Consider the following 24,322-nt stretch of genomic DNA (forward strand, 5'->3'; position numbering starts at 1 on the left):
CACGGAGGGGCTGCCCAAAGGTCACCTGTGGATGCAGAGCTCTGGAGGCAGCTCTGGAGGTTTCAGGGCACGACAGGAAGGCAGAGCTCGGGGTGACTCCCTGAGCCCAGCTGCAGCTGCACCGAGTATAAAATGAAAGAGAATTTGCATGTCTCTCCATCTCACAGAGCCGGTGGCTGGGCGGGGGATCTGTTCACCTTGTGACATCAGAAACCTCGGCTGCAGAGCAGCACCTCGAGAGAAATCCCTGAGCGAGAACATGAAGCTCCTTCCCCTGCTCACAGCTGCCTCCTGCCCCACGCCCCCGGGGCCCTCTCTCTCTGCACAGCAAGTGATGAAGTTGTTTTTTCCAGATCACATGAGCCAGGATGAAGGGGGAAAATCCTGCCAGGAGCAGAGATGGGCTGCAACTTGAACCCGACCGAGGGTAGCCACAGAGCAGTGCCTGGAGGGCTATATAAGAATGTGCCAGGCGCAAGAGCAAACACTTTCTCAGGTGAAGGACTCTCATGAATCAGCCATGAATGTGAATGAAGACGCTGTTTCCAGGAGGCTTGGAGCCACTAACAAAGTCTGTTTGTATTTCATCATCGCCACCATGGGCACATTGCTCGTCTTTGCCTTGGCCACCATCATGGTCCTGGTCGTCCAGAGGACGGTAAGAGATTGATCTCTTCTCTTCTCTTCTCTTCTCTTCTCTTCTCTTCTCTTCTCTTCTCTTCTCTTCTCTTCTCTTCTCTTCTCTTCTCTTCTCTTCTCTTCTCTTCTCTTCTCTTCTCTTCTCTTCTCTTCTCTTCTCTTCTCTTCTCTTCTCTTCTCTTCTCTTCTCTTCTCTTCTCTTCTTTTCTCTCTTCTCCCTTCTCCTCCCTTCTCCTCTCTTCTCTTCTCCCTTCCTTTTCCCTTCCCTTTTTCATTCTGTGAAGAAGAACATTTCCTACCTCTGTTACAAATGCACACACACCTGAAATAGGGGAAAGATGAAACTCAGATGAAAGAACTTCAGAAAAAGAGGACCTTTCTCCACAGACAGCATTTATTCTTGGCACTTTCCTACTCTGTAATTGGAATTGTACTCTGCAATTGGGATATTTACTCTGTAAATGGAAAGCGAAGGCTCCTGATCCAAGGTGCCAAGCAGGCTCTGTCCCTCCTGGTGTGCTGAGTGTCTCCTGTTGGTTCTTTGGAGAGCAATCAGTGTTTGAGAGGGTTTGCTGTGCTCTGCTCCTCTGACATGGATGGCAGCAGGGGACATGGCACAGCTCTGTGGTGCTGCCTGCCCATGTGGGGAGGCAGAGCTGTCCTGAAGCACCCAGAGCAGTTCTGCGGGCCAAAGAACTCCCTCATGCCCCCTGTCCCCTCAATCCTGCCTTGGGTGTGATTTTTAATGCACAAACAGAGTTGTAGAAAGGGTATCAGTGGCACAAGGTCACACACAAACAACTTTTCCCTCTTCCAACAGTCACTTTAACTTCTTAAAATAAAAGACTGATCTCGAATGGATCTGGAGTTGATGGAGAACCAGTGACAGCCAGAGCAGAGATGGATGTGAGGATAAAAAGTGAATTTCTGACCTTGTAGGGGCATTTCCATCAACTTTACCCAGGTAAAATGCCAGGTTAGAGGTTTTATAGTCTCTGAAATCTTATTGCAAAAATCAAAGTGCTGAGGTTCCCCCACTACTGTTCATAGGGATGGAGCATACTGTGCAGGAGCTGGCCAAAACAAAAATATGATCCTTTGACTCAATATTTTCTCTTGCTAAATTTCCCCTGTGCAATTTGTGTGCCTGTGTATGCACATTACCAGAAATTAAACTGGGAAGGCTTGACTGATACTCCTTCAAGAGAGGAATCATTTACCTGTAATCAGTGTTCTCCCAAAAGAGAAGCACTTTGAGGACAGTTAACTTGAGGCATGGGGCTTTTTAAGTGAGAAATAGTGGGATATCAGGGGAGATCTTTAAAAGAACAGTCTAGGTAATTACAGACTTGCCACAGCTTTGCTTTATAATGAGGCTTTCATTTGTACTGATTATGGAAGCAAGCATTAAATCACCTCTCCATCAGGATAAAGCAGTTACAGGAGTTGCCAGAGGAACAAGATTGCTGAAAGAGCCAAGGTTTTGACTTAAAAGAGTAATGACACCATTGCAGCTGCTTTGAAAACGAGCTTGGCTGAAGGAGGAAATGCGAACCTGAGGGGTGTGAGGAACAAATAAAATCAAGCAGCAATTTTACGCTCTGAGGAGAATTTGGCAGCAAAACACAGATTGTGTTTGGCTCTCAGGGAGTTCAGGAGCAGAACAGTCTCCCCCCACCTGAACTCCCTGAACAGAGTCAGGTCCTGAACTCCCAGAGCACAGAGCAAGGGCTGGTTCTGTGGGACAGGTTCCACAGGGAACTCCAGGCTTGGAGCTCTTGGCTGCACTGTCAGAGCGAGGCTGGGCACAGAATCCTTTGGGAATCGGCTGTGGCTGGGCTGAGCATCCCCAGCACAGACTGCCAGGAGGGGCTGGGGAATCCCTGCAGCCCTGTGGATACTGAGTTGCTGTAGGGACCAGAGCATCACCAGCTGACTTCATTATTTTCTTTATAACTGTGACAAAAGGACCAAATATTTTATGTGATCATCTCCTTGGGACAATCAGTTCTTCCTTGAAGATGTTTTCAGCTGCTTTGTGTGATTAGTCCCTGACTTCAGGGGTGACTTCACACCCTCCTCACGCTGAGCTGAGAGAGAAGCTTTCCTTTCCCTCTGTTCCAAGAGGGGTTTGAGGCTCACAGGGACAAGGTTGGACCCTTGGGTGCCACAGCATTAAGAGGCTTGTGGTGTGACAAGATCACACTGTCCCTGCCCCCATCACAGGCTGCCTTTTGATAAATTCATAATTGCCTAATTTAAGTTGAAGGAAGACAGGCTAGAAAAGGAAAATCAAACTCTGCAGAAACCAGGCACCTGCAACCCCCACAATCTGGGTGCTCCAAAGAAGGGAAACACAACATGAAAGACCGGATGAAAAAGGCAACTATGATTCAAAGCTGCTTCTCTGAATCCTACAGCACCTCTAGCAGACATTATCACACCTCCCCACTTTCCAGAACCCCAAGAAATTTCCTTTACACCTTGTTTTTAAGAAGGGTGGCACAGCATGTTAGTGTCACATCTGGGAAGAGTCAATTTTAGAGCTAAACTCTGTTTTTTTGGAGCTATTTGCAGTGCTGAAGTCAGTTCATTTCTTCAGCTTTCATCTGCTGAACCACTTGGCTTCAGGCCATTGTTGATCTTTCACAAGTGACTCAATTTTCCTCTGGAATGGGAATAGTCTCTGTAAGGTGGTCTGGAGCCATCATTTTTCTTCTTAACACTGTTTAGAAGTGTGTTAAACCCTCCACCCTTCTGCCTGCTGCATTCCCTGCTGGATATACGTGTATACACACACCTCTGGAGATATCTGTGAGTACTGAGAGAGAGATGTGAAACCAGGGGCAGAGAATGGGACAGGAAGGGCTGGAAAATGTCATTTTAAGGCACACAGACCCTCACAAGTCTGGTGCTGTACAGGAAGGTTCATCAGACACCTGGGCCTCCCATGAACAAATTCTGTGTGAATGTCCAGAGTCCATGATCTGGGTTAGTCCATCACTGCTCTGGATTTTGTAGACTTCATATACTGAACCTCTAAATTGTGTAGGAAAACCTTTTTTTTCACCAGTGTGGTAAATACTAAAGGTCAGAGCAGGTTTTTCTGTTTGCTGAGCCACTCTTCAAGGCTGTTAAGAACCTTTAGCAGTAGGTTTGTGAATGACTCATGCAGCACCCAGCACGATCCTGCACTATTTATCGGGATTTTATGTCTCCTTAAAACTCATTTCAGCCCCAAGGGCCCACTCGGGGCCTGCTGGCCCCCTCTTGTGGCAACCCTGACGACAGGGAAATAAAACAAAATTTAAAAAATAAAAATAAATTCAAATACTGAAAATTCCTCTAAAATCAGATTTCCCACTCGCTGAGCACTGCAAGAAATCCTCTGAGGCATTTCAGGAGAAAACTGCCCTGGCCCAGCTCTTGCTGTGCCTGTTCTGTGCAGTGACAGTCACCTGCTGGCTGGAAGTGACTTTAACCACTTCAACGACATTGGTCAGCACAGGAAAAACCCGATTTTCACCCTGGGCTGTGATTCCTGTGAGGCTCATTATCCTGTGAGCCGTGGGGACAGTGCTCTGCTCTCTGCACTTTTCATGTCCAGCTTCGGCCTTCACCCCTTGGTGCCTCAGGAGGAGCTGCCCCCCACCTCCTTCCCCAGCCAGAGCTGGGGCACAGAATAAATCCCAGGATCACTGAGGCTGGAAAAGACCCCCAAGATCATCAGATCCAGCCTGTGCCTGGTCCTCACCTTGTCCCCAGCCCAGAGCTCTGAGTGCCACCTTTGCCTTCCTTGGGCACCTCCAGGGATGGGGACTCTGAACCTCCCTGGGCAGTTCCAAGGCCTGAGCGCCCTTTCCATGGGGAAATTCCTGCTGAAATCACAGTGCTTTGAGGCTGAGAAGAGACCCAGGAGAGCCCTGGGGCTTTGTTTTGATTGAAGAATTTCCTTTGAGGGCAGGGGACCAAAGAGCTCTTCCCCATGGGCTGCCATGTGGAGATGCTCTTGGAGAGAGGGCCCTGCCCCAGTTACCCTGAGCCCCTTATGGGGACTGTGGTTTGGGGGAATTGCCTTGGACTTTCTAGAGGCAGATAAAGATTTCACAGAATCCCAGACTGGTTTGGGGTGGGAGGGACCTTAAAACTCATCCAGTGCCACCCCTGCCATGGGCTGGGTCCCCTCCCACTATCCCAGGCTGCTCCAAACCCCGTCCAGCCTGGCCTTGGGCACTTCCAGGGATTGTAAAATGACTAAGAGAATTAAGAAATAAATCCCTTTCACTGGCACCTGATTATAATTTTCTCTAATACAGCAAACTCAAATTATTCTGCTTGCTGTGTAAAGACTGAGCTCTTTCATCACCAGCCCTCAGATCACTCCAGACAGGGTAGAATTTGTTGTCTTGAATTTTTTCTGGGCTGGCACTGTAGAATTTAATCTCTTTGGGCTCCTCCTGTGTGCCTCTTTGCATTCCAAATGACAGCATTACATGAGATATTCTTGCTGCTGGAAAAGAAAGAAATAATACCAGTAATATTTCAAAGGAAGTCCTAAAGGTTTATTTCAGTATCTACTCAATTGTCACTAAAATAAATTGCTTTGGTGTGTGCTGGTTTTGCTTGCTGGGAGCCTTCCCAGGTGAGAACACAATGCCTTTAGTCCATTTTAATTTTGTTTTTATGCCCTGAGTGCAGAGCAGGCTCTGAGCCCCCAGCAAGGCAAACACCTCCCTGGCTGCCTGATTTCATTGAGTGCGATCTCATTGGGGGCAGAGCATCCTTTTTCTGTCACCTAAAATGTCCTGAATTCTCCACAGAGAGCAGGAATGTTCAGATATTTCTCTGAACAGCGACATTTTCCTGAGTGTGCGTGAGACAGCAGCCCAGGGCAGGACAAAGGAAGGAGTTGAGAGGTCCTGGCAGAGATTCCTGGGGGTATTTTCAGTTCCAACCCTGCTCAGTTTAACATTTGGTGATCTGTGATGAGATCCATGAGAGTTCCCAAGGGAGGATGTTGTGTCAGGGACAAAAAGCTTGGAAATATCTATATTTTTTCAAATGACATCTCTGGGTCCCTGCTCTCCTGCTGCCCAGCACCTGATTAGCCTGCACAATTAGCCCAGGTGAATTGCACCCATGGAAGAGGAGCTGGTTCAGCCCAGCCTGAGCAAAACCCAGTCCCTGAAATCCCTGTGGCATCACCCAGAGTGAGACTGAAGGGAGCTCCCAGTGCTCTCCTCAGCTGCTGGGAGAACATTTTGCTCCTTGAGGGACATTTATGAGCTGCCAGGGACTCTGGGGAATGGTTTGGGTGACAGAAAGGTGTCACCAGAGGAGTCCTGCTGCATTTCACCCCTGGAGCTGGGATTTCTCATGTCATGCTGATTGAGGGCAGTTTCCTGTGCCATTTTCATCCTTGGTTTTATTTCAGCAAGAAGTAGGAGAGGTGAGGCAGGACATCACTGTCGTGCTCAGACCTGTTTGGGGCTCTACAGCTTCAGTGATCTTTCCCAAGCACTTGGCTCTCCAGGTTGTCCAGTCCTACTCTGTTCTACTCTCTCCAAGCCTTGAAAGCCACAGAGAGAGACTTTTACAACTTGTGCTTCAGAACAGAACCCACATCATTTTCTTACTGTGTCAGAAATGTCTGTTTTCTCTGTTAGAAAAAAACAGAAATGTTTCAGATCCACAGTTGCACACGAAATGGGTGTTTCCTATTCGCAGAATAATCCAACTCTTCTCATTTTTCTCTTTCAGGTAGCTGATCCTGCCATGGAGGGCATCAAAAAACCCATCAGGACAGGTAAGACCTCTAAACAATACAGGCAATTTGTTATATCTGTAATACAAATATTGCCCAGGGTCACAAATAAGCCAATTGTGCACATCCTAACATTTCCAATAAAGGCTCCTCTTGGTGAAGAGCCAAAGTAGTGGTGAAAAAAAAAATGAAAAAAAGAAAAAGGCTTTCAAATTACTCAGTACATCCACGATCCAGTGCATGGCTGAAAAAAATAACAAATATTTCAGAATGTGCCCTGGGGTGTCTGTTCAAAAGAGCTTTTTGCCAGGAGATGTGAACATTGATTTTAAGGTCTTATTTTAAGCGCTGGCTCTTGCAAATGTGTGCAAAGTCCTCCTCTTTATGAGGGAGGGTGAAAATGTGTTCCACATATCCCAAAAGAACTCCTGGTTTGAGGGGAAAAGGAAGAAAGGAATGGGTGGGTCGAGAAGGGACAAGGGAAGAAGAGCAGCAAAAGACACTGAGCAAGGAATTGAAACAGGCAGAGTGTGAGCACAGGGAGCCTGAAATAAGAAAATTTGTCTAACAGAGAATTTACTGAGATTGTGCTGTGCCCCAGCGTAACTCAGGAGCATCGGTCATGTCACTGGCACTGCCTCACGCGGCTCCCAGCACCAAAATTTAACTCCTTGCAAATGCAAGTTCCTGCCCCATCCCAGAGGGCAGGAGGTGCCAGTAACTCCCACCACAGTGGGGAATTGGAGCCCCGTGCTCATCTAGAGCAGAATGGGAGATCGGAGGGCACTGGGATTGTTCAGCTGGAGCAGACTGAGGGCAGAGCTCCCCGGGGGCTGCAGCTCCTCCCGAGGGGCAGCTCCGCTCTCTGCTCTGGGACAGGGACAGCAGGCAGGGAACGGCTGGAGCTGGGCCAGGCCAGAGCTTATTAATTAATATACCCAGTGGGTAATTTACTGAGGGCCCCTGTCAGAGAGCTCTGCCAGCAGGGACTTGTGGCAACTCCAGGTCCCACCCGGAGACTGGAGCAGGAGAAACATTCAGGAAGAGGCTGCTGTGGAGTTAGATTTGGATCCATTTTTGTCTGCCAGGGAGCCCAGGTGGAAATTGGGTGTGGTTTGTACCATGAGCCAGGGCTCCTGTGTTGTTAAAATGGGCAAGGGAAGGGAAAACCAGCATTGCCCAGCTGGCTGCTGGGTGCTCAGCCTGGCTCCAGCCCTGTGCCAGCAGCTCAGGGATGCTCTGGGGGACACCAAGGCCAGGGTGGACAGGGCTTGGAGCAACCTGGGATAGTGGAAGGTGTCCCTGCCCCTGGATGAGTTTTAAGGTCCCTGCCAATCCAAACCATTCCATGATCCTGTGACACAACAATTCTCTGCTGCATCCAGCTGAGGTCTCAGCTTTCACTGAGATGCCAAGGGCAGCAGCCCAGACCCAGCCACAACACTGAATTAATTGTGCCTTATTAAAGCAGGGAAACACAATGATTTAATTTAAATCTCCAGTGAGATTATGTTCTATTGTTAGCTAAACACCAGTGGGCACTAAAGCAGATTTATGGGACGTTTCCAGCCCTGACTCAGCTGTCACGCCCCAATGGATGGGTTGCAGGAATCCACAGGCACAGGCTGAGGGTGATGCAATGTCAGCTCATTAAATTGTGCGAAAAATGGGATCATTCTCCTCAAATCCTCCATGCCACTGTCGGTGCAGGACCTGAGCAACAGGGAAGGAATTAAATCCATCACCAACTAAGAGTTTGTGAAATGTTCTTTCTGTGGAAGCATTTCTCTGCAGAAACTCATGCCCATTTCACAAATAACAAGTCATGTATTAGTGTGGATCTGAGGGGTATTGTTATGTTCATTTTTTAGAGGGAAAATGAACTCACAGACAAATTGATGACCTGGAAAGGTACAGCCCTCATCATCTGCTTGCTGGTCTCTCCGAGCCTCATTTCACTAGGAATTGTGTAATCCTGGGCTGATGGCTTTTCTTGTTATTTGAGCTGCAAAGATTTGGAATCAAAATCTCATTTACAAGAGGGAAAAAACAAAAAAACCTGCAGATACAAATGAACACACACACACTATTTATAGGTATTTTGCTCTGGCACTGCACAGACCAGGAAAAGAAATCTAGCACCAAACTCTCAGTTTCAATATATAGGTTCATAAATAAAAACCTGGCTCTGAGAAATTAATATCATACAGGTGACAGTCACTAACCTGCTACTGTGGAGAAAATCAGGCTGAAGCCAAGGAGCCTTTTCAGATTTGCAGCAAAATCTCAGGGGGCAGTTTGGCCTTCTGCAATTAAATCTGATCCCAACATGATGAGGGGGATGGAAAGGGGCTGGAGAATTCCTGAGGGAGCTGGGAAAGGGGCTCAGCCTGGAGAAAAGGAGGCTCAGGGGGAATTTCTGGCTCTGCACAAGTCCCTGGCAGGAGGGGACAGTCCCAGGGAACAGGGACAGGAGGAGAGGGAACGGGTCAGGCTGGGCCAGGGGAGGCTCAGGGGGGACAGCAGCAGGAATTTCCCCATGGAAAGGGTGGCCAGGCCTTGGAACTGCCCAGGGAGGTTCAGAGTGCTCATCCCTGGAGGTGTCCAAGATGGCAAATTGATTCAAAAAGACAAAAATAAGTGATCTGATATCTTCTTTGGGGACTCCCCCAGAGACCCCTCCCTCCCCAGCAGCTTTCCTTGAAGCAGATCTGCAGTGCCTGTGCCTCAGAGCACACACTGAAATTCGTGTGGCCTCCTTGGTCCTTAGCCCCAAATGTAGCTTTGTCTTTCCTCCTCCTCACAGTGTTTTTAAGCTCCTCTAATCCCATTGACTGCAGAGGGATTACCTCTGATTTACACCATGACTCGTGCAAAGCCCATTAGGCCATGTGAGCACATCCATCGATCAGTCCTGAAGCCCTGGTAATTTCAGCCTCTCTTGTCTTTGAGCTGAAATGTTTCAGAGAAAAGAATTCACTTGAGAAATAAAAGTAGGAAACAGTAACAAGCTGCCTCAGCAGAGTGAGGACCAGACCTGTCTCTCTGAAACAATTTTTTTTCCCATAATTTCCCTTCTGACTAATGCAGCTGATGTCACCGAATTTAAACACAGGCACACCAAACTTGCTGACACCAATAAACCTTAAATACAGCTGTGGAAATGCAAAGTGCAGGCAGGTCAGTGGGGGCAGATCTTTAGAGATGCCAAGGACACCCTGAGCAGCTCTGGGCAGTTTCTGGGTAGGTTCAGCACTTGGCTTGAGCTTGCAGGGCTGCAGCCTCCAAAGGCTGCTTGTGCAGCAGGGGATTTTCAGCCTTTGGAGGGTAAACCCCCTAAATGCACCGAGTTTCTGTAGAAAACTCACAGAGTTTGAGTGTGAGTGGGCTCAGGGTGCTGATTGTGTTACCTTGTTATCACCATGAGAGCTTTAGGTGAAATAAGGGCCAGAAGGGCTTTCACCCACCCTGTGCCACATCTCCACATCTCTGCAGTGCCTGTGCCCTCACCAAAACACTAGATTGACCTGACTAACACAGGGAAAGCAGTCTTTGGTTTTTCTTTGGGGATTTCCAGAATGGTGAAGGGACTTTGGTACATGACTTACTCATTCTTGGAGAGCAGTGAGCTCCTGCTCACCACAAAAGTCTTTAAACTACTGAAATCAGAGAAATGTCACATTTTTTTCAAGATATCCACAGTTCCTGTCTCCAACAGGGAGCAATACACACCTCACCAACCCCCTCCAGCCAGGGGAACTTGGGTGTGGGACCAGCTTCTCCCTGATTTTTCCACCCTCATTATCAAAACTCCCTTAGAAATCAGGTCATGTAGATACAGCAAGGGTCTGGAGATTCGAATCTCTTATCATTAGCCCCATTTCAGGAATCCTGTGAAAATTAAGATCCTTATCCCACTCTGCATATAAATAGAGTTTTATTTGGAATCAAGGAATCACAAAATACCCTGAGGCCCTGGCCCAGCTCCAGCTGTTCCCTGCCTGCTGTCCCTGTCCCAGAGCAGAGAGCGGAGCTGCCCCTCGGGAGGAGCTGCAGCCCCCGGGGAGCTCTGCCCTCAGTCTGCTCCAGCTGAACAATCCCAGTGCCCTCAGCTGCTCCTCATGGGCCCCTCCAGACCCTTCCCCATCCTCGTGTCCCTCCTTTGGACACTCTCACACCTTTAGATCTTCCTTTATTGTGACTCTCAAAACTTCCCTCTGGACCTGAGGTGAGTCCACACCAGCACAGAGCAGAGTGGGACATGTGAGGATCATGACGCACAACATCTGATGCTGTTTCAGTAGGATTTAATTTTGTGCATTAACTCGTCCTTCAGAGTCCCTTGTAGGGTTGGGGATTGTGATATCAGTTTTATAAACTGAGTCACAGGAAAACTTTGGAGTTTTGTGTACCCTGGGAGAGGGAGAATAATTTGCTAAGGCTTTACTCAAACTCCTTCCTGCTTTATTCTCGGTGTTCAGCTGTGGAATGAAGCACAGAAAATTCCCAATTTGCCATCTGAGCTCCTGTGCACTCCCACAGCCACAGCAGGGCCAAGAGATGGAAAAGAGAGCAAATGTAAGGAGAAATAACCATTCTCCTGTCAGGTTGCAGCACTGGGATATGCTCTGTTTTCCTGAATCCATCCCTTGCCTGTGTGTCCATCCACCCATGGACCGAGGGGACAATTCTGTGTCACACAGAATAGAGACAGAATAATCACAGAATCATTGACTGAATCCTACAACGGTTTGGGTTGTAAAGGACCTTAAATCTCATCTCATTCCAACCCCCTGCCATGTGCAGGGACTCCTTCCACCATCCCAGGCTGCTCCAAGCCCCATCCAGCCTGGCCTTGGGCACTGCCAGGAATGGATAATTAGTGCCATTAACTGAACATCCAGTATGGTGAGAGGAGGAAAAACTTACAGAGAGGAGATGGAAGGCAGGAATATGGACGGAAATGCAAGGGGGAGAAGTGGGGGACCAGGGTCTGGGATGCAGGAACTGGACCACACACCGGGATGCGGGGCAGGGATGCAGGGAACGGGACTCGGCTCCTCCGTGCGCTGCGGCCGCTGCAGTGCCGGGCACGGCCGTGGGATGGAGCCGTCCCCGCGGCCGTGGATGGAACAATTCCCGCGGCCGTGGATGGAACAATTCCCGTGGCCGTGGATGGAACAATTCCCGCGGCCGTGGATGGAACAATTCCCGTGGCCGTGGATGGAACAATTCCCGTGGCCGTGGGATGGAACAATTCCCGTGGCCGTGGGATGGAACAAATCCCGTGGCCGTGGGATGGGGCAGTCCCCGAGATAGTGGGAGGGAACAATCCCCGCATCCCGTGGGAGGGAACAGATCCCGCGTTGCGTGGGATGGAGCAGTTCCTACATCCCGTGGGATGGAGCATTCCCGAGGGATGGAGCATTCCCGTGGGACGGAGCAGTTTCTGAGGGATGGAGCATTCCCGAGGGATGGAGCATTCCCGTGGGATGGAGCAGTTCCCAAGGGATCATGAAGCAACATTCCAAAAGCACCCAAAGAGCCATTTTCAGGACTATGCCCCGATTAAATGTTTAAATGCTTTCTGTAGTTGCACCACAAAAATAACTCGGTTAAATTAAGCTTACATGATTTCTGTTTCATAGAATCAGAGAAACCCAGACTGGTTTGGGTTGGAAAGAACCTTAAAGCTCAATTTGTTCCACCCCTGCCATGGGCTGGGACACCTCCCACCATCCCAGGCTGCTCCCAGCCCTGTCCAGCCTGGCCTTGGGCACTGCCAGGGATCCAGGGACAGCCCCAGCTGCTCTGGGGACCAGAGCCTCCCCACCCGCACTGTAATTTCTCCTTGTATCTATTCCAAACACACCCTCCTTAAATTTAAAACCATCACTCCTATTTTTAAGGAACAGGGTAAGGAATTTCACGGCTGAGAGCTGCAATCTGCTGGAGCTTTAGGTTGTTATAGATTTACCAGTTGAGTGACACTGTTCTGAATTCCCTGGGCAGGTCAGAAATCCTCAGCCAAGGAGTAAGAACCATTCTGGAAATGTGGGACCAAGTGCTGACTGCATTTTACAATTAAAAAAAAAAGCAAAAAAAAATTAAAAAGCTCAGGAGCAATGAGTTAATTTGTTGTTTTCTTCAGGGAATACCTTTGAAGACTATTTGAGGATCCTACGGAGTGTCCCAGCCAAGGGAGCTGCTGCCTACATGAGAGGTCAGTGGGGAGTCCAGGGTGGGGGAAAAGGGTTGGGAAAGGGAAATTTCAGAGCTTGTCTGAAAATCTGCCCATGACAATCACACTGGGTTTAGTGGCAAATAATGTTTTTTGTCCAAATGGGCATTTTATAGGAAAAAAAATTCCTTAGCTCTCCTGGAACGTGGCTGGCAAAACCCTGTCTGATCCTAGAAACCTTTTTTTTAACTTGATAAAAATAAAAGGAAATAAAGATTTGTCTTCTGCACACACGGAGAGGAATGTACATCTCCATGAATTGTACAATCTCCATGAATATGGAAAGTACATGAATGTACATCTCTGGATTCCCTTCAAATGCCAAGTGGGAAAATAACGGAGATGAACATTCATGCGTTTCTCTGTCCTGGCTAAATCCTTGGAATTCTTAGTGTCTCACATCCATGTGTGAGCTCCCAGCTGTCTTTCCAGGAGTTTTCCTGGAGTTTCCTGCAGGAAACCACTGAGCAGGTGTGTCCTTTTAGCAGGAATCCCTGCTGGAAGTGTCCTAGGGCTGAAGAGAGGTCAGTGGAGCTGGGAGCTAACAGCCCTTTGCTTTCCTTCCAGTGTCCAGCGCAGTGAACAGCTCCAAGCTGAGCCTGGTGGAGAAGGGGATCTGTGAGAACATCCAGTGTAACGGCCAGGAGCTGGTGGTCACGGAACAAGGCCTCTACTTGATCTTCTGCCACTTGAACTTTCACTTCCCCAACTGCTCCAAGAGCCCCATTGACCTCAAGATCGAGCTCCTGGTGAACGGCAGGGTGGACAGGCAGACGTTGTCCACACTGTGCACGTCAGAAACGTGCCAAGACAAGACTTTTAAAACCTTGCTCCAGCTCCACTTGACACATCTGAAAGTGGAGGACCGAATATCAGTAACACTGAACCATCCCGAATTCCTGAATGACGTTTCCCTTCCCAACGAAAACGTTCTTGGGGTCTTGAGGTACAGCGATGGAATGTGAGCAGCTCCCTGAGCTCCCACTGCCACCCAGACTTTTTCTCTGAACACCACTAGCCTGCTTTAAACCACCAGCCTGGTTTAAATTTCCCACCTCACCTCATCCCTAGGGTGAACAAGGAACTTTGTGAGTGTCCCAGAAAAAAAAACACTTCAAGAGCTACGCCTGCCAGCTTCCCTGGCTTGGCTTCGGGTGGGATGGTTGGACTCTCCAGCACACAACCCACAGACCCACCGAGGATCCTCGAAATAATCTGTGCAAACACAGATTAAACCTCAGGCAGATCATGGGAAGACTCCACAATACGGAGATTTTTAGGGTCATAAACTGCTGGCACAGCACCTGTGCTCTGGACATGGGGAAATCTGTTTATTTTATGGAGTAGTGCTTTAACCTGGTCTTTCCAAAAACCCAACAGTCAAAGCTTGTAGTCAAGGCCCTTCTTTACCACAGGCACACGGTGACATCTCTGGAATAGATTCATGGTACAACAGCAAAAATGATGAAATTATTGGCTCTCAGGCTGGTAGCTAAACTTTGGGGCAGGACACAGGAGATATGGGATTTACCGGATATTTCTGTGCTGCATTCTGCCATGGACTTTATGCCATTTCCTTCAGGTGTCTTCCTTGTCACTATTTATCCATCTTTCCTATTTAAATATAAATCTCTTTGGGACGGAGACTTTGCCTAAGCAGAGTGTTCAGCCTCTGTTCTCCCCTGGGGTTCTCAGACCTTTCCACATTAAATATTAAAACAACAATGGAGTTGCCAGTTTGGCAAATAGCAAAGTTCATTTCCTCGAGTGCCGCCCTGCCAGTCTGGCACAGACCACACCAGGCTGGGAATCCTCTTCCAACACCAACACTTCCTGGAAAACCAGGGCTCCAGACTTCCCCAAAGTCCGGAGTTTGATCCAGACTTTCCCAAAGACAGTTTCAGACTGGCCCTCAGCAGAGAGCTGAGATGTTTGAGCAGGCCAGAGAATGGGTGGTATTTGAGCTTCTCTGGCTGCCTGGAATGTTCAGAGAATGCAGGATAGAAGAACAATCTCAAATCTTCTTATTCCATGAATTGCAGTAACCCAAACATTTATTTGCAATTTCATTCTTACAGTGTGGGGAGGGAAGGGACCAAGATGTTGCCAAAGCTGGTACCAGTTCAGCCCTTCCCCTTTTCCCCTCATCTCTGGGATCCCAGGAAGGCCTTTTCTCACCATTATTGGAGTTTTTCCCCTTGCACAACTGACATTTTTCTATGACTGGAGCTTGGCAAACTCTCCACAGCAAACATTTAGTCATAGATTGAGTTTCTGGCTCCAGAAACATGGTGGTTTATCATCCAAGCTCAGTGCCTGCTGCTGACTGATGAAGCTCAGTTGGTGTGAGCACACTCCAAATATTCCTCAGAGCAGCAATTTGTTTCTTGTTTTACATCACCAGAAACTGATGGTGCATTTCAATGAGGTTTTGTCTCGTCCACCAGGTGACTTCAAATGACACCAGACACTTCCCAAAGGTCAGGAACAATTGATATGATTCACTTCTAGAGATACCCACTTTCTGTTTTGATGAACATTGATGTAAACAAAAATTCCTTTTGCTGTCAATGACTCAGGGGGAAAAAAATAAAAGAAAACTAAATCAAAAAGGAAAAAAAAAAAAACAAAAAAGCATGGATTTAGTTTTCTCTTCTTTCTTTTTCCCTTAGCAAAGAGGAATTCATTTTTATAAGAGTCAGCTGACCCTGCCTATGACTTTGGAACTTCCTCTGGGGTCTTTTCACCCCTCTGGGCCTTATAAATCCCTCACGTCTCTGAAAAGGGATTTTAATTTCTATTTGCCTCCACTTTGATACACACAACCAGTTTCCAGAGACGTTAAAGCAAGCCTGGCAGTGAGGGATCACAGCTCCTGAACATAGAAGCAGTCAGTGAATGAAAATATCCATCTCCTCACAGATCCCACCACTCCTCCTCTCCCTCGAGGCTTTGAATTCAAGGAGAAAGGGCATTCTTTTAAAAATAAAGCAGCTCTCCCTGCACAGGGTGATTTTATTCTATTATTTTGCCAGATGGAGAAAATCCTGACAAAGCAATGCTAAGCTGCTCAGCCCCAGGCATTTTAATACCTCTGGATAAAGAAACCTGGCCTCTACCCCATTGCCTCTGAGAAATAAGAATAAATTATAGCCAGAAAGAAAGCCCATTAATAGTGGACAATTTCCCCACCAGATACAAAAATATTAAATACCTTTCACTGAAGCAAGACCCTGAGCCAGGCAGACTCCAATTCACTTCATTCTTTCATCCCTTTTCCTTCTTTTATTTTTTATTCCCCCTAAGTTTTTTGAAGCAGGTCATTTTGACAACAAACCTGTATTTAAAAAAAATATCGAGGCTGTTCCTTCCCACAAGGATGTGTCTATCCAGCAGCTCAGGGAATAAAGAGCAGTTCAATTTATTGAGGGGCCTTCAGGGACATTTTGGGCAATCAAAGCCCCCCCCAGGGCCCAAAAACGGGCCATGGCTCACAGGTTTCACACTTTTATAAGTTTGGTCCATTTGCACATTGGGGTTCATCCCCCAGTTCCAGCTGCAGGGAATGAAGTCATTTCCCCCAAGTTTGCTGCCCCCAAGTCCCTTTTGTTTCCATCTCTGGGGCCTGAGGCACTGAGGTGTCCTTGGTTGCCAGGCCTGGAGAGGAATTGCTGTGTCTGCCCAAAGCGGGGAAGCAGCAGCTCCCAGTGTGTGTGGAGTTTGGAGTTACACACTGAAGAACTGCAGGATTGCAAATATATGGAAAATATAAAAGCTAAAACCCTAAGGCATCAAAGTAGTGGAGAAATTGTGCCAATTCCTCCCCTGGTCCTCAGATGGGGAAATGTGGGGTTTTCTGTGCCTGTGTGTGATTGCAAACTCCACCAGACACAGGGAGCAACAACAATCCCACAGCTCTGCTCTGCCAAGGGGTTTGGGCCTTCCCCCATCACTGATAAAGCTGCACTCTGATATCTGCTTGGCCATGGGGTATCTGTAGGATTTATCCATAATCTTGGTTGATAGGGGAGAAAAAAGCCTATTATTGGCTTAATTCTGTCTGTTGTTAATTGCTGTAGAAATTTTTAGCAGGGGTTTCAATAGCAGTCAAGCTGATGTAACACATTTCCATCGCAGCTCACCCGGGGGCAGCAGCCCAAAATCTGATCAGGTTTAATATCAGAGATCACAGAGCTGGATCTGAGCTGTGCCAGAGACGTGAAGACTTTGAAACCACGAGAGCAATCAGATTTCACAAGGCTCGATGACACCTCCCATGAAATTGGCCCAAATCCAAACTCCTCAAAACTCAGCTCTGAAAATTAGGCCGTGGCCTATCTGACACCGGTTCATTATTCACAGAGGGACTTTCGCATTCACTTCTGGGTTTGTTTCAGTTTTTGTTCAGCACGAGGAGAAAACACCACAGTCACTTAGAGAGAAATCCCTTCCTGTGCCAAGGGCCAACCAGGGGCTCTTGGCAACCCCTAAATGCACAGCAGTCCCTATTTAAAGATCCCACCTGGATCAATAGGGCCCTTCTGACCCTCTGTGCAGGAACTCTGCACTGCTCTGAGCCACAAAAATCCCTTGGGAGAGCAAGCAGCACTCTGCAAAATCCTTCGCTAATTGCTCATGCTCTTAAATAATAATTATTATTAATCATAATGTTACTAGATAGAAAAATTCAAAGCAGCTCCACTGTTTTCAAGCACCCAGTCCTGAAGATAAAGTAAGAAAGGGACTACTCAACACAAATAACCAACCTAAAAACAAAATAAGTAAGAAACTTTTATGCTTGGGACCTTACAGCGGGTTTTTAAAAAGTGGAAGTGACACAACTTGTGTTTGGTGTGAGCAGCAAGAGAAAACCTCAGAGCAAAGGCAGGTTCTGGAGGGAGAATGACTGAAATAAATGTGAATTCTGATGAACAACACTTGAGGCAGCAGGAGCAGCAGGTAGTGACCTCAAAACCTCCTCCAGCCTCAGATTTTAATGATTTTAATTTTCTCTGTTTCAAGGAATGTGAGGTTACAGGGTGTTGGAAAAAAATGTTTTAGAAGAGCACATTGTGCAGCCAGACCTGGAACCCCCCCATGGTTTAAATTCCCACTTTTTCTTTTCACTGCTGATCCCAGGAGCTTGAAGTGTGGGACGGAGAAGGGTGGACCCCAAGGACAGCACAGCAGTCTGAAACTCAGGCTCAAGGAGAAATTCAGGTGCTTCCAGGAGCAGGGGAGGTTGTGAGACCCCAGAGCTGCACATTTTTATGGGAGCAGAGCCTTCTCCATGCTGGGCATTCCCTGGGATTGCAGGAACCTGCTGCTCCGGTGAACTCAGGGATGCTACACACCAGGAGTGAAGCCGTCAGTTTTTCCTGAGTTGCCATATCCTGCAATCCTGACATTCCATTTCCCTTCATGTCAACGACTTCTAAATTTAGGCTCCCTAATTCCCTTCTTAGAGCCAATGTGAAACAGGAAGCTCCAGGTGAGTCAGAGCACCCAAAATAGCTGCCTAGAAAAGCCAGGCTCAGCTGCTGAGTGAGCCTTTACTCCATCCAGCCACCTCATCATTCAGTTCCAGATAAATAAAAGATTATTTAATGAATGGATTGCTAATTTATGGCCATTTCCCAGGGGTAATTTATGGACTGAGGCCTTTAAGCAGGACACATTTGTGAGGTAATACTCAATGACAACTGAGCAAGTTGGTAGATTTATGGGCAAACAAAAATAAGATTTGCCATTTTAGGTTATTTTTATTCCACTTATTCCTTGGGCTTGTCCAGACCTGACAGAGGGAGAGACACATCTTGGAATTAAGCACCAATTCAGAACTGGAAGTAACTTTTGAAGCTACTTTTCTCATATAAAACTGTGTAATAAATATTTGGCCTTTTTTTTTTCATTCCTTCAGTTTTTATAGTTTTAATTTCCTTGGAGTTCTGTCATTTTGCTTCTTCCACTCTTTGCTTCTATTTTTGTGTCTCTATTTTTATATGAAAATAGATGGAAAAGGAAATCAAACATAAGGTAAAGGGGAAAAAGAGAGGAAAGCAGAGTCTGAAGAACTGGGGTAAAATACCCCAACTGTTTGAAAAGTTAAATGTTTTCCTCTACAACATGAGATGTAGAAATTGCCAGTTTCAAATTGTGATTGAATCAAAGGATCCCAGACTGGTTTGGGTTGGAAGGGACCTTAAACCTCATTTCTTTCCCCCCTTTCCATGGGCAGGGACACCTTCCACTACCCCAGGTTGTTTCAAGCCCTGTCCAACCCAGCCTTGAGCATTCCAGGGATGGGGCAGCCACCACTTCTCTGGGTACCTCTGGCCTCCCCACCTTCATGGGGAAGGATTTTTTCCTAATATCCAACCTAAATTTCCCCTCTTCCAGCTTCAAGCCATTCCCCTGTCCTGTCACCACATGCTCAGGTTGGACTTGATGATCTCAGAGGTCTTTTCCAACATAATTGATTCTGTCATTCCCTGTGGCTCTCTGATTCATTTCAGAGCTGCAGAGATGTTTGCAGGATCTCCCAGTGCTTGGCAGGTTTTTGGTTTTCTCCCATGAGTGTACAATGTCTGTATGAAGATTTAATGATTTCAACAGCTTAGCTGAATGCTAGCCCAAGTTCTGGAATTCAGTCCTGGAAAGGGCTCGTATTTGTGCTCTGACGCAGAGGAACACTTCAGCGCAGACCTCACTCCCCCCAGGTGTTTAAGAGCAACCAAGAGGCTCTGAAAATACACATCCATTTAAATTCTGGAGTGGTTTTAAGCAGGAACAGTCACAGAGCAGGAATCCAGGTGCCGAACAACGCAGGGTCACAGCGTTGTATCAACAATTGAGTAAGATGCGTTTTTTTAGTGCCAGCATTTTTAATGAGTCACTTGGTCTTTCCCTCCAGCTTTGATCATGGAATCACTGAACAGTTTAGGTTGGAAAAGGCCTTAAAGGTCTTCTAATTCCATGGAATTCCATGGGCAGGGACACTTTCCAGTATCTCAGGTTGCTCCAACCTGGCCTGGGACAATTCCAGGGATGGGGCAGTCCCAGCTTCTCTGGGCACCCTGTGCTGATCTTTCATTACAAAACACACAAGGGGTATTTTAAGGTCCAAAGAACTTTAATTTAAAGTGTGTAAAACTCACTAATTTCAGTTTAAAGGGTGTAAAACTCACTAAGCAGCAAAGACTTCAGGGTGCATTTTGTTTAGATGTTACATAAACTCACTCAAAGGATAATGGGACAAGGGAAAAAAAAATCTGAAGCTGATTTTTGTTTAAAAAAATTAAATAAAACTAAAAAGAAAACTGCAGTAACTATGCAGAAGAAAACACAACAGACCTGACTCATTCTGCAAGTCCTCTTCTGTTAAATTCCATGAAGATTAGAAAAAATAACTTCCTTCTTGTAAAAGATGAAGAAATTGAAAAATAATTTTACAAATTATTTGGCCCATGAGGTACATGCTATGTACAATTCCAAATTTTATATATATATATATTTTAATTTAATTTAAAAGGCTCAGCCTTCAGCTGGCTGGGCTGCTGCTGAAGTGCATCCTTGACAAAAGTAATGAATCTGCTTCCATAAATCACATCCTTCCTTCATGAAAACAAATAGCTGACTGGAAATTAAATTGAAAAAACTGAAAAAATTGAAAAAGTGAAATAAAGCTGGTTTAAACACTGCAGGGGAAAACAAAACCTGCTGGTCCTGAGCCAAAACCAGCAGGTAAAAGGCAAGGCCTGTCCCATGTCCCATCCCACCAGGAGATCCCCTGATCTAACACGAGATGTCTCAGCTCTTCTGGACATGCTGCACCAAAAGGGATCACATTAAAACCTCACCACTCCAACCCCCTGAGGTGCAATTAGCACAGACTAATTAATTATTCAGCAATGTGAAGGGGGAAATCACTCCTCTGGGTTGTTTTGAATTAATCACCTTGCAGTCAGGGTGAGCCATCATCACTTGGCTTCCCTCACCGTGTCCCCCAAACAGAAATGACTCACGGCCCTCACTCGAGGTGACATCGCTGATTTTGTTCAGTTTTGCAAGTTTTCCCACCTGAGCCATGTACAAAAACAGGGAAAAATGCATAAATCCAGGGATTTATAACCAAACCACCCAGAGGGGAAGCTCAAGGATGAAAGAGAAAACAGCGAAACTCAGAGTGAAAAGCAGCCCAGTCACAGAGTCCCCTGCTTAACTGGGAGTGAACTCAGCTAATCTGCTTTCACACATCTCAAAGGGTTCCTAGAAACTGTCTATTTTTACCATTCCTCCCAAATCCTATCAAACAGGCAAAATGACTGCATTGAACACGTAATGCAGGCAAGAGAAATCCACTCCTGTCCATTAGCAGGAATCCCAACTTCTTACAGGAAGGAAGATTTTTTCCCCCTGATGATTTTTACAAGTTTATAGGCTGCAGTTTGTTTACATTCCAGGATTCTAAAATAATCTGAGCCTACTCAGAACAAATCACCTGATTTATCCCTGTTTAACGGGGATCTGTATTAGAGATCCAACTCTCATCATTCCTGATTTATTTTTTCCCTGGAAAGATCAGTGTCCAAAGGGGAAGAAAGAGATTTGTTTCTCCACTCGTCAATAGAAATTGCCCACCAGAGAATGAAACTGAGCAGTTTATGTTGAAAACAAAAGGGAATATTACAGAAAAGAAACTGAACCCAAAATTGTTGTTTGTTTTTCCCAAAGCTTGCAGGGCTCACCCCATGAGGAAAACCAACATCCCAGAAAGTGTAAGCCATGATTTTTTCCACCAAAACGTGATTTTTTCTCACTTTTTCAGGAAAATACCAGTTTCACTGGGTATCAACAGGGGTTGCTAAGAGCATGGCTGGAATTTCTGATAAAAACCAAGGAAAGACCAAGGCATTAACATAAAATATCCAAGGGATCTGGCTCTTCCCAGAGCCAGGAGGGGCTGCAGAGCTTTACAGCAGGCCCAGACCTGCTCAAATCCCTGATTATTCCCCGAGGGAATATCCTGGTGGGGTGTCCCTCCTTGACTGCACTCTTGGTGCTTCCTTGATAATAAATAGAGTTTTAAAAGTCACAAAAATGTTAAGGAAGAGCCTCAGTGCTGAAAACTGAATCTGGGAGCTGCTGCTGGGGATGGTCCAGTAAAACTCCTCTGCTGGAAGGGTTGGTGGTCCCAAAATCCCTGATTTCCCCCAAGGGAACCGGAATGCCTTATCTCTGTATCAGAGATCTAATAAATTAGTGTCAGTTATATATTTGGGGCATTTTGAGAGAAAAGCTGAAGATCCCTGAAGAGCTGCAAATGTTTTCCACACACAGGAGGAATTTTCATAGAATCATAGAATATCCTGAGCCACCAGGATCACCCAGTCCAGCTCCCAGCCCTGCCCAGACCCCCCAACATCCCAGCCTGGGCATCCCTGGAGCTCTGGCAGCCTCGGGGCCGTGCCCATTCCCTGGGGAGCCTGGGCAGTGCCAGCAGCCTCTGGGGGAAGAACCTTGCCCTGATATCAACCTAGACCTCCCCAAACTCAGAATTTACAGCCCACAGTTGTTGGAGTCTTCTGGGAATGCCCATCACCCCCGAGAGAAGCTTATGCCACCCTTCCATGTTCTTGTCACATCCCTGGAGCAGCACCTGGACCAGCAGCAGGCAGCTGAGAGTGCTCACCCTCCCTCACACACTCATCTTCCAGCTCTGCCTCATTGTCTTGTTGCCATCAGGCTCTCACTCCTCCCTTAAAACAAAGGAATCCCTGGAAAACCTGTGCTAGGCCCTTTCTTTGGTATTTTCTCTCACCACAGACAAAAGCAGGAAGTGCAAGCTGTTGGCCAACGCTTCCTCTTTCCATTTCCTCAAGTCCTTCTCTCTCCTACGTTGATTTTCTGTGTTCCAGTTACACTCTGACCTTCCCCCCAGCACCTTGGGGAGGGTCACGTCACTGGGACGTGTCCTGAAAACACAGCCAGACACAAACTCTGTAGTGGAAGGGCACTGGGACACCACTGCCCGCTTCCTCTTCTCACAAGAAACTCTTGTGGGAATTGGAGAAAGAAGAAAACTGTTTTGCAAGTTGAAGAGAAGGATCTGTCATCCTGCCAGAGCTCAGAGCAGATTTTGCATGGGGTTTTCCGAGGAGTCTGAAAGAGTGAATGTACAGCTTGCTTAGAAACACGCTGAGATTTGGCCAGCAGATACTCGAAATGACAGCATTCCTGATCATTCCCAGCTCTGCCATGGGCTCAGGGTGGCTGTGCCCACACAGGGATGAGATGCTGGCCCAGAGAGGCTGGCCTGGCTCACCTGCAGGCAGGTGTTCTCCTGACCCGTGCTGAGGGGCACTTTTCCCTCACAGCCCTTATCAACCTCCCCCTCCCCGCTCCTGCTCCTGCTCCTGGCTGTCCCAGCCCTGCACAGGACAACAAGGGGACAGTAAAGCTGGGTTCAGGATCCTTTGTAGGCTCTGGCAAGTCAAGGACCTCTGAGCTGTCCTCATTTCAAGTCCTGCTGGAGGTGTGTCCCTGCTCTCACCAGCCTCCAAAAGCACTTGCACAAAATGAGTTAAAATCTGAGAAAACTCCTGCCCATACAATGGGGAAATGTCGTTCAGAACACCCTGGTGGGCATCCCTGATCCACAATAAGATACACCTGAAACACACCTGGCATTGCTCCAGCTCCCCATTGTCACTAGAGGACACGAAATGATTCACACAAACACCTCTCAGAACAGAACAAACACTGCTTTTGTTCTCTGACCCCAGTATTTATAGATCCTCAACAATGACCAGGGATTGGATAATGAAGTCACCACCTTCCCAAGCACACTGGTCATGAGAAACATCCATCAAAAGATGTTTGTTAGAAGGAATGTGATAAACAACTTATAGAACTTCCATGGGAAAGTAACTAAAACTATGAAAACATTATCAGAAGGCTTCATTTTCCAGGGTGACACCTGATCATAAACGGATGCACAAAACACGGGATGAGTGTTAGCAGAGAAGCAAAGACAGGTGCATTTGTAGAAAGCTTGCACAGAGCAATTTTCACTGTTTCACGTGGATGAACGACCCCTGTGGGATACCCTGGGACAAAGGGAGCCAAGGCAGCTCCCCCAGTGCTCCTGATCAGCACCCAAATGCCACGGGAGCACAGTCAATTCAGCATGGAAGCTCAGACCCCAAGTGGATTGGAGGCATTTCAACTGTGCATCACATATTGGATTGTGTATTTCAATCACAGAGGTGTCTTCCAAAGAAGATGTTTAATTCCTCTACTCTCTTCAGGTCTCTGCATTCCTCTGTTCAAAATCATGTTTTCTCTTTTCCTCTGTTTAATCATGATTTCTGATTGTCAGAATATTTCAGTTTACATGAAATAATTTGATCTTAACATGTGGGGTATTAGAGTTTAGGACTCATTATATTGAGATAGTAGGAATGGTCAAAAAAATGTAAGCTTAGGGTGGAAAATAATTCTCTCATATAATGGAAAGTCAAATCCTTTTCTAATTATTTTCTAGAAAATATTAAGAAAAATTAATCACAAGTCATAAGCAATGAGAGACTCTCCTCAACTTCCCTTGGAAGTGCTGGATGCTGGATCATTTGGAAATTATATTTAGGCATTTATTCATGTGCATTGCTCTCATTACT

General features: G+C 46.8%; 1 protein-coding gene across 1 annotated transcript; it reads left to right on the forward strand.

The window, feature by feature from the left end:
• The first annotated feature begins 258 nt into the window (after positions 1-258).
• On the forward strand, positions 259-15,529 carry TNFSF8 (TNF superfamily member 8). Its single transcript, XM_005527329.3, has 4 exons — positions 259-658; positions 6,400-6,445; positions 12,555-12,626; positions 13,212-15,529. Exons 1-4 carry the CDS (start codon positions 464-466, stop codon positions 13,607-13,609), a joined length of 711 nt encoding a protein of 236 aa, XP_005527386.2. The 5' UTR covers positions 259-463; the 3' UTR covers positions 13,610-15,529.
• Positions 15,530-24,322: the final 8,793 nt, after the last annotated feature.

The sequence above is a fragment of the Pseudopodoces humilis genome, chromosome 22 (genome assembly GCF_049639895.1).
Source record: "Pseudopodoces humilis isolate 2021_Gansu_Grassland_sample_001 chromosome 22, ASM4963989v1, whole genome shotgun sequence".
Classification (NCBI taxonomy): domain Eukaryota; kingdom Metazoa; phylum Chordata; class Aves; order Passeriformes; family Paridae; genus Pseudopodoces; species Pseudopodoces humilis.

What these genes read in the sequence shown, in the direction of transcription:
- TNFSF8 (XM_005527329.3), top strand. Translation starts at nt 464, where the DNA reads ATGTGCCAGGCGCAAGAGCAAACACTTTCTCAGGTGAAGGACTCTCAT. An exon ending in TCCTGGTCGTCCAGAGGACG is followed by an intron (nt 659 to 6,399) that starts GTAAGAGATTGA and finishes TTTCTCTTTCAG; the next exon opens with GTAGCTGATCCTGCCATGGA. An exon ending in CAAAAAACCCATCAGGACAG is followed by an intron (nt 6,446 to 12,554) that starts GTAAGACCTCTA and finishes TGTTTTCTTCAG; the next exon opens with GGAATACCTTTGAAGACTAT.